Source organism: Hyaena hyaena, unplaced genomic scaffold, assembly GCF_003009895.1.
Source record: "Hyaena hyaena isolate Hyena2069 unplaced genomic scaffold, ASM300989v1 scaffold_98, whole genome shotgun sequence".
NCBI classification, from domain to species: domain Eukaryota; kingdom Metazoa; phylum Chordata; class Mammalia; order Carnivora; family Hyaenidae; genus Hyaena; species Hyaena hyaena.
Window position 1 is genome coordinate 2,909,699 of NW_024080730.1, and position 10,266 is coordinate 2,919,964.

The 10,266-nt window shown below is 60.9% G+C and overlaps 1 protein-coding gene across 1 annotated transcript in view; it reads right to left on the bottom strand.

The window, feature by feature from the left end:
* Nucleotides 1-10,266, bottom strand: part of SHANK2 (SH3 and multiple ankyrin repeat domains 2) — a 419,611-nt gene that overhangs the window by 360,444 nt on the left and 48,901 nt on the right. Inside the window, exon 7 of the mRNA XM_039235341.1 lies at nucleotides 5,102-5,218. Within this exon, the coding sequence (XP_039091272.1) occupies nucleotides 5,102-5,218 (117 nt within the window). The remainder of the gene's footprint in view (nucleotides 1-5,101; nucleotides 5,219-10,266) is intronic.

The following is a 10,266-nucleotide window of genomic DNA, read 5'->3' on the forward strand; positions in this document are numbered from 1 at the left end:
CCATCACCATCATCACCATCACCATCACCATCATCACCATCATCACCATCACCATCACCATCATCACCATCATCATCATCACCATCATCACCATTGTCACCATCACCACCATCATCACCACCACCATCACCAGCATTACAGCTACCATTTACCAAGCATCCACTGTGTGGCAGACTCACCATATGTTTGCTTTCTATTTTAAGTCTCTTAGCAACCCTCAGAGTTAGGTAGAATCATCCCTACATTACCAATGGGAGAATTCGGAGCCCTAGAGAGACAGGAGTGTGCCCCAGACAACAGAGTAAGGTTATGGTTTAGGCCACATGGAGCCCAGACTGCCACGTCTCCCTGCCCTGAAACTCCCCTTCACTGTGGCTGTTTCTTAATTCCTTTCCCTGCAGCCTAGTCTGACCTCATGACGCTGTGTCCCCACCCCCGGGGCAGTCTATTTCTCAACATTATTTCCCAGAGTGCTCTGTATGGGTGCCCTTTGACACCCCTTTCTGCTTAAAGTTGCAAAGTGGCTGCTCTGGTCTGCACTGAGCCTGGCCTGCACACATGGATAGAGAGGAGAAGCTCAGCAAACAGTGACACGGGGAGGGGATGGGGGGACAGGGCTCTGGTCAAGTACGATGTGCAGTGCATGCTGGACAGACTAGGAGACTCCGCTGCTCCCAGCGGTCCGTCACAGGTGCCTGGAGGACGCGCATATGGAGCCGCGCCCTCTGAATCACGCTGGGATGGCGTCTGGACGCTTCTCGTACTGGGTCAGTGAGGCCTCCAGTGGTTGGGGGGGGGGGGGCCTGGAGGAGGAGATTCAAGACATGCTAGCATTCCAGAGAAGGAATGAGGGATTCGTGAGGCTCAATCCCAGAGCACCCACTGACTTCCAACTGGACATGGCGCCCAGGGGCCGTGGGCCCACCGAGCCCCGAGCCTGTGACCCCCCTCCCTCCACAGCCCCTGGCCGGTAAGACAAGCAGGGGCAAGGCATCACAGGTGACTGCATCTCCACATGTCTGTCTGGGCTGCAGAGGAGGGATGCGCAGGCTGCAGCAGCCGTGGGCTGATCTCAGGACCCTGGAGAGGGCACGGCTCTCCCGGACCCACGGGGCCCCAGCAAGGGGGAGGGAATCGCTGGGCTCTGGAGCCGGGAGTTCATCTACACACACGTCTGGCGAGGCTGTAGATGCAGTCTTGGCAAACTACGGCCCACCGCCCAACTTGGCGTCCCGCCTGTCTTACGAATCAAATTTGATTGGCACACAGCCACACCCTTCCATCTTCACATGGTCCCTTACTGAGTTCGCACTGCAGTGGCACAGGGGAGTGGCCTGACAAAGCCCGTGTGGCCCACAGAGCCGAAAATATTTATTAAGTGGCCCTTTACAGAAAATGTTTGCTCCTAAAAGAAAACACCTAGGAGGAAAATCCGCCTAAGGCCCCTGGGATAGGGTCTTCCGGAAGCTGTCAGCCAAGGGGTAGGGACAGATGTGGGGAAAGCAGAGCGACCCCCCCCCCCCGCCATTGTCAGAATAGAAACGAAATGTTTTAACCTTTCCTAATAAAATACCACCAACACCTTCAGACACCATCTTGGCCACAATTATTTCAAGTGACAGAAAACACTTTTTCCTGGTTTTTTTTTTTTTTAATCCATGATAAAATATGCTTGAAATCTACTGGGGGAAATTAAGGAACGCGTTCCCCTCGAAGGCGGTAATTAAGAAGCACATGTGGACATAGATGTACCAGCCACGGCCAAGCCCTTCAACGTGCGCTTCCCGGATGCAGCCCAGCTGGCTAGCTCCCTGCTCATAAGGCCATTGCCACGTCCAAACGCCGCGTGGCACGCAAATCCCACTGATACGACTTCATTAAGGAGGAGGCTGGCAGTCTGCCAAGTGCTTCTTGAAGCCCCACGGAAACACCACCCCACCTCTTCCAGCTGACACAGAAGAGACCCTAAAAGATGGCGGTTTATGCCTCTGAGAAGGGGGAGTCCAAGGAGGGGGGGGGGTTCCAGCAGGGAAAACGGACGAGGCACAACGATGGCCTGGTCCGGGGCAGTTCGCCCTGGTTATCTTCCAGAGAGCGACAGAACAAACACAACCGATGTTGCCAGGGGGCCCATCAAGAGAAGAGTTGACGAAGGCCAGGATATCGGAGTTGGGTCTTGACGGATGCATAGGAGTTTTCCAGGGCAGAGAATCTAGGAACGTTTAACAGCTAGAAGCAAGGTGGGACTTCAGAGTGGCTGGAGGGGTCTGGTCTAGGGGTGGCCAGAAAAAGGACACAGGTGCAGCCAAAGGCTGAAGGTTTCACGCAGGAAGATGGCATCATACTGGGAAGATAGTGCTGATGGCAGAGAACACAAGCAAAGGGCACACAGCCTGGGGCCCCCTGGAAGATGCCCTAATCTATGATCTCGCCTCTGTTCCTCCAGCTGGTGAACCCCCACCCCCATTCTGTTCTGCTCTCGGGATAGTGTCCAGACCACAGCACCCTCCAGAGTCAAAGTTCCTTGAAGTCAGAGAAGAAGAAAAGGAAGGAAGAGCAGAGAGCACCTTTGATACTGGTGTCCAGAAGTTACTTGACCTTGAGCCTCGAGGACACTGACCCTCCCCCCAGCCTCATGCAGGTCCCAGAAGCCCCGGCCCCTTCCACGGCCTCCCCGAGCCTCCCCAGAGTCTTCAACGCCACCACTGTGCCTCCCGGCGGGATCAGCAGGGCGCTGACATGGCCCTAGTTAGGCTTCACGCTCCTGGAGGGCGGGGGTCGCATCCCACCCCTCGGCGCGCCAAACGAGCTCATCTCCAGCTTCCCGTGGTCTTCAGCCTAACACAGAAGACCACGTGCTGTTTTTGTCCACGTTGAGGCTCCGCTAGAGGGATATAGCCCCTAAAGAACGGGAAGCAGCACACTCCCGTTCACAGCCGCGTTCTTCACAAGGACCAAGAGGCAGAAGCACCAAGCGTCTATCAAGGGATGAATGAGACATAACGAGGTCCGTCCACACGATGGAATATCGGGTGCTCGGAAAAAGGACGTGCTGACGCCCGTTACACGTGGACCTCGAGAACGTGCCGCCCGGTGAAATGAACCGACACGAGAGGACAGACAGGTCAGGATCCCACTCGTGCAGGGTTCCCGGTGGAGTCGGGTGCACAGGGACAGAACGTAGCCGGTGGGCGCGGGGCAGGGACGGGGCTGGGGAGTTCCTGTCTAAAGGCACAGAGCTACAGCTGGGAAGAAGGAAGGTCCTGGAGATGGACGGTGGGGACGGACGCAGAGCAACGCGAACATAGTTACCGTCACTGAGCCACACAGTTATAAACGGTCAAAATGGTAAGTGGCATGTCGCGTACGTTTCACCGCAGTTAAGTAGAGAAGCCACCGGGAGCAGGTGTGTACACGTGGGCGGGGAAGGCTGGCCTCCGGGGCTCGGTGGTCCTGTGGGAGTGCCGCGGGGGCCCCTCTCGGGGGCTCATTCTGCCACACCCTTCCCGTTCCTCAGGTGCCCTCTGTCCCCTGCCCCCCACACGTCCCTGCAGAGAAGCACCCTGGGGCGGGCCCTTCAGCCGAGGAGAATGGGAACAAGAGCATAGTGGGCTCCCCAGGTCTCTTCTGGAAAGTGGACAGTGTGGACGGTGTGGACGGTGTGGATGGTGTGGACGGTGTGAGCAGTGAGGATGGTGTGGACAGTGTGGACGGTGTGGGTGGTATGGGCGGTGTGGATGGTGAGGGTGGTGTGGACAGTGCAGATGGTGTGGACGGTGTGGGCGGTGAGGACGGTGTGGACAGTGTGGGCAGTGTGTAGAGTGCAGACGGAGTGAACGGTGTGGACGGTGAGGACAGTGTGGATGGTGAGGGTGGTGTGGGCCTTGTAGACAGTATGGACAGTGCAGACGGTGTGGATGGTGAGGGTGGTGTGGACGGTGAGGACGGTGTGGACAGTGCAGACGGTGTGAACGGTGTGGATGGTGAGGGTGGTGAGGGTGGTGAGGGTGGTGAGGATGGTGTGGACAGTAAGGACAGTGTGGACAGCGAGGGTGGTATGGACAGTATGACGGTGTGGACAGTGCTGACGATGTGGACAGTGTGGGCAGTGAGGACGTATGGATGGTGAGGGTGGTGAGGGTGGTGAGGACGGTGTGGGTGGTGTGGATGGTGAGGGTGGTGTGGATGGTGTAGACGGTGAGGATGGTGTGGACAGTGTGGACAGTGCAGACAGTGTGAATGGTCTAGGTGGTGAGGGTGGTGAGGACGGTGTGGACAGTAAGGACAGTGTGGATGGTGAGGGTGGTGTGGATGGTGAAGACGGTGTGGGCAGTGAGGGTGGTGTGGACAGTGTAGATGGTATGGACAGTGCAGACAGTGTGGACGGTTCGGACTATGTGGACGGTGAGGATGGTGAGGACGGTGTGGCCGGTGCAAACTGTGTGGACAGTGTGGACAGTGTGGACAGTGTAGACGGATGTAGACGGTGCGGACAGTGTAGACGGTGCAGACGGCGTGGAACAGCCCAGGAAAGGGCAGACCTATGCCTAAAGCCCAGCTCCGGCTCTGTGACCGCTCCCGTCACTTCCCCGCACCCCGGCTTCCTCTTTTCTACAACGGGGTGACCATCCTCAAGAAGCAGGTGAATTTGCACCTTGCTGGGGGCTGGAGGCGTGTCCCCAAATTCCTCCGTGAAGCCCTGACCCCTGGTGTGAGGGATCTTGGAAATGGGCATCCAGGAGGCGTTGAGGGTTCACCGCCTGGGTCCCGAGGGGACAGCGCCCTTGTCGGAGGAGACGCCAGCAGGCACTGATCTCTCCCCACCACGGGAGGACACAGAAGACGGCAAGTGCAGCCGGGAAGAAGGCGCCCTCACTCTGAACCGCATCTGCCGGCGCCCGGACCCGGGACCTCCAGGCAACAGGCCGGTGAGACCACAGGTGTGTTGTTTGGGGCCCGCCTGTGGGGCTCTGCTACGGCACCTGTGCTGAGCCAGACACCACCCCGCAGGGCGCCCAGGTGGACAGCACCCCCGCATGCACACGGCCGGGGCTGGGAGGGGGGCGGGGGGGACGGGGATAGTGCGCCCGCGCCCGCTGACCTGGTTGTAGAGGGCGCAGATGTGCAGGGCCGTGTTCCCGGAGGCGTTCTGGGCCGCCATGTCCGCCCCGTAGAACAGCAGGTGCTCCAGATGCTGCACGTGGCCGTACCTGCAGGCCTGAAACGAGAGTCCACGCCTCGGTCAGAAAACCGCCCGCGAACCTCCAGGCTCCCCAGAAGCCGCGGTGCCGCCGGCCGCAGTCCAGCCGGTGTTGTGGACCAGGGCCCCAAACACACGGGCGCCCACAGCCCTGAGCCTCGGGGGCCCAGAGATGCCTGACGGGGGACCGGGGTGGGGGAGCTCGTGACAGGACCCAGGGCCGGGCTGGGCTCCTGCACCGCGGCTCCGTGAAGGGCCCCAATGCCCCTTTCATTCTCAGGGCATTGGGCCTCTCATTTGGGCCTGGGGCTCAAAGCCCAGAGAGCCCCTCACCCCGGGCAGGTGTGCAAATAGCCAGAAGGGGTGCGGCCAGCCGCTGCTGTGTCCAGGGAAGGGGGCCCTGCTGTTGCTGTAAACTGTAACCCAGCCCCTGAGGGGCTTTCAGGAGGCGGGAGGCAGGCAGCCCCCCGGGGAGATTTCTCCCCCTCCCCCTCCGGCCCTCCAAGGCGGTGACATGTGCTACTCATGAACCAACAGGGCTCTGGGGTCAAACAGATCTGTGCCCAAGTCATGGATTTTCCATTTTCTAGAACTTTCCCCCGTGAGCCTATGTCTTCAAATGCAGAAGGAAACGCTACTCCCCACAGGGCTCTCAGAAGAGTCCCGTAGGGTAAGGGACCCGGGAGGGCCTGCACGATGCCCGGCGCCAGGCCGGCCCCCACCCGCTGCGGCTCACGGGGAGCGGGAGGCCCCACGCCGCGACCAGGGCACCGCCGTCCAGCTCCCGCAGGGGGTTCTGGGCACGCCTCGTGGCGTCGGGGCAGGAAGTCAGATCCGACCGGCCCCCACCCCAGCTGCCCGTGCTCTCCCGGCACCTCGGGAAAGGCCAGCGCGCGGCCATCGACGGGCAGCATCGAAGGCACGCGGCCACTGACCCTGTGAGCAGTGACAACCTGGACGGGAGACGGAAAGCCAGGAAGCGGGTCCTGACCCACACCTCTCACGCCGAGGGTGGCCGCTGAGGCGCGCGCTGGGAGGACACGGGGCAGCCAGGACGGGGCAGCCAGCGCTCACTGTCGCACATTCCGGACAACTGGGCGGGCTGGGGGGCCGCACCCGTGCGTGGTCTCCGGGAAAAGGCGGCGCCTCAGGAAAGATGTCGGAACTGTTACTTGGAGGAGCTGACACAGAAAACCCAAGAAACGTCCGTCCCCGTCGCTGTGCCCGCCGCCGCGCGAAGTCACTGATGCACGAAGCAGGCAGTTATCTGAAGGCGGGTGTTCTGACCTGCCCACTCCCTCCTTCTGCATTTCCGGGGGGGGCGGGGGGGGAGCATGTACGCTCAGGGGCCAGGGGGCCTGCCCTGCCACGGGCACAGCCCACGGGCCTGGACAACCGGCCCCAGGCTGGGGGGGGGGGGGCGGGCACGGGGCTCCCGTGAGGAACCAGGCTGGACCAGTCAGAAGCTCCCTTTCTTCCAGAACGGCCGCGGAAAAACCGCCGAAGCCTACAGCTGCCGGGCACCCCCGTGAGAAGGGGCACGGGGGCAAAGGGAGGGAGGGAGGACAGACACGGAGACGAGGACAGACACACACCCGGTGGCGGGGCCCTCCCTCCCAGCCGCACCTGGACTTCCCAGGACACAAAGCCTGGACAGAGCTTACACCTCCCTTCTACCAGTCTGAGCTGAGCTCTCTGTGCCTCAGAGCAGAGGGCGCGGGCTCATCAGCTCCCCCCGCAGGACGGGAGCGGAGCCCCCTCAGCCGCTGTGCAGGGATCGGTGATGCAGGCGAGAAATACCGATGGATGCAAAACCAGCAGGGGAGCGGGGGATGAGGAAAGAACTTTCTGGAGCCTCAAACACCCCATAGAATTCTAATTACAGAAGCAAAGAGAGGAGCCTGGCGGACTCCCCCTGCTCAGGCGGTCAGAGTTAATGTCGCTGGCGAAGCGCAACGTCACCCTGTGCCCCCGACAGATGAATGTCAGGAATACGATGTTGTTCATATGATGTTCCTGCCACAACACACACCCGGACCTCTGCGCCCGAGTTGAGGGGTGGTCTCCAGAGTGGCTGCCCTGTGATGGTCACAGGGGTCCCCTGGACCCCCCCAGATGGAAGGAATCCATCAGGGTCCCAGAGGGGAGCCTTTCAGTACCAGGGACATTACTGGGGGCAAAACTCAAATGTGGTCCCTGAGTGAAGGTGCGCCAGGTTCTCCGTAGTTTTCTTGCAAGTCTTCCGGAACTTTGAAGCCACAATCATCCTTTACAATTTAGAAAGAGAAACTAGGAGTTGTTTGACACAAAGACCTTAAAGCTCAGGAAAGTAAGAAATCTGATCCCCCGTGATAAGCTATGCTTATCCCTCCCTTTCTGTTGAACAGGGTGCTGTGGCTTCTGGCCTTCGAGGGGCAGCTTAAAAGCGAGGCCAGAGGCCAGGGAGCCGACGCCTGAGACAGAACGGCACCCCGCACACTCCTGTATCATAGCCGTTTTCACCAGGTGCTTTCTGGGAAATGCACATGCAGGGGCTCCACCCGACATCGACTGCCTGCGAAGCTCCTGGGCGGGCATTTCTGGAGACGTGTCCCCACGAGATGGGGGGTGGGGGGCGAGGGGGGGCGCTCACCCCAGCTACACCAGCACCCACCCCATCACTGGCCAATCACAGAATTTGGAGCTAAATTAGGGAAAAGGGCGCTCCTTCCTTCAAGCACTTTACTGCCACCTGCTGGCCGCCTGCTGTGACACAGTCACAGGCCGAAGACGCGGCGGCTGGCAGAGGCGGCCCGGGGTCCTGCAACGCGGGGAGAACGTGCGGGCTTCACTGCGCCGCGGCCGAGCGGCGAACGCCTCTGCCTGGTTCTGAGCCACCAGCACAATTACATAAATCCACGCCACGCAGGCATCTCTCCGGCGGCCTGCGCTTATAACGCGGGCGGGAGACCGCACCACCCGACGCTCAGAAGACCACACTCCACCATTTCAGCCCTCACCTGGCGGGGAAGTGAGGTGCCCGTCGGCACAGACACCCGCGTACCCAAACACAAGCGACCGTGGCTTGCTGACTCGAGCCACTGGCGGCCCCCCAGCCCTCTGTTCCGTGGCTTTCAAAGGCCCACCGTGGTCTTGCTGCCTATCCTGGGGGGGAGGGGGGAAGTGCACGAATGAGGGCGTGGATGGCAGGCAAACCAGGAAGTGGCATCATGAGCTGAACTACGTCCTCCCAAATTCCTATGCCGGAGTCCTGACCCCAGCACCCCAAACGTGACTGCATGAGAGACAGGATTTGCAGAGGTGACTGGGGAAAAATGCGGCCACCGGGGGGCCCTGATCCCCTGGGCCTGGGGTCCTCATAAGAAGAGGGGATCAGGACCCAGACGTGCACAGAGGGACGGCCCCGTGAGGGCACAGGGGGAGGGCGGCCATCCACATGCAGGAGAGAGGCCTCGGGGGCCCTGGCCCTGCCCCCACCCGGCCCTCAGGGAGACAGCACACGTCTGCTGTGTGAGTCGCCGACTCCGTCACAATCACAACCGCCCTGACAAACCAGTGTGATGGGTTCAGATCGACTAGTCTGTAAGTTTCACCTTTCACAGAAAACGTGTCATGCCAAGAATTCCAAACGGAAAGGTGTATGTGGACATCCTGACACCTGCCCACGTTCCCTACAGAGTCTGTGGCTTTCATAACATGCTTTTTGGACACTCAACGGTTCTGGAGACTTCACCTCCCAGGAGAACGCAGGCCCACTGGGGGGAGGGTGGTGCCCCTACCACCTCGGTCTGGAGTCTCACCCCCCCCCCCCACGCCCTCCTCTCCTCTCAGCCCCACGGGTCGGGACTGGCTGGAAAGACAATCACTCAATCTCCCCGGAGGCCCGCGGCAAAAGATGCCTTGATTACTTCTCCAACGGGATCCTGGCTCAGCTGGGCAGGGCAGGGGCCTGGATCTGACGCCCCAGGTCAGTACGTGGCAGACCCCAAAGCAAGGTGAGGCACCTTCCTGCAGCTCCAGCTGCCGGGACCCCGGGAGGCTTGGCGGCTCGTGGCGTGGGGTGGGGGCTGGAGCATGGGACTGCGGAGGCACGCTCCCAAGCACCTCGTGGCTGGGGACCCTCAGATCAGGGGGTCCTCACCCGTAAAGGTGTCCCCTGCATCCGGGGATAGACTAGACCATGCCGTGCGAAGCCCAAGCAGGCGCCGTGGAAATGCCATCTCTGGGCACACTCGTCACCCCGTGAGGCCAGCGACGCCACCGTCCCTGGCCTGAGACGGCATCTGCCCGTCACCGCGGCCGGGCTTGGATGCTCCGCTCTGCATGGAGCCCTCCTACCCGCTCTGGTTAGACCTGGCCACTCCCTGCGGGAGTTCCCGGTCCCCGCCTGTGCTCACGTCAGCCCCGGGCTCCCCCGGACATGCTGGGTGTCCCAGCGCCCTGGGGAAACCCCAACTTAAACGAAGACCAGAGTCCACGCCGACTGAAGGCTAACCCTCAAGCCGTATTCAGGAGCACGTGCGGTGCAGGGCCGGCGCCCCCACAGTCCTGTCTCCGTGTGGCCGGGAGCCGGGGACGCAGTACCCACACAACACACCAGGCATACACCTTGCCACGAGCGCCCTCGTAACCTCCCGGAGCCTGTCCCCTGACCATGGCGGCTCGGGGGAAATTCCAAGGACTTGGGGGAGATGAGGCCTAAGGAGGAGCGGGGATGAGCCTGGTGAGGGAGGGGAGCCGCCGCCACGAATTGTCACATTTCTTCAAGGTTAAAACTCCTCATTTAAAACTTAGGAGAATAAACAGCGGCCAGTACAAATTAAGATGAGTGACAAAACGTCCTTCAGGGAATTGTTGAGGAAATCAAATGACATCTACAGGAAGGCCTGTGAGCAAAGTGGTTAAGCGCTCTCTGACGGCGGCACGTTACAACAGCCCTGTGATGATGCTGCTGGCCTGCGGAGCGTGCCGGCGATCGGGGTGTGGCTGGGCCACGGTCGGGGAGGAGTCAGGCCAGGATGAGTGACGGGCGCGGGGACCTCAGTGGAGGACAGTGACGGGGGGGG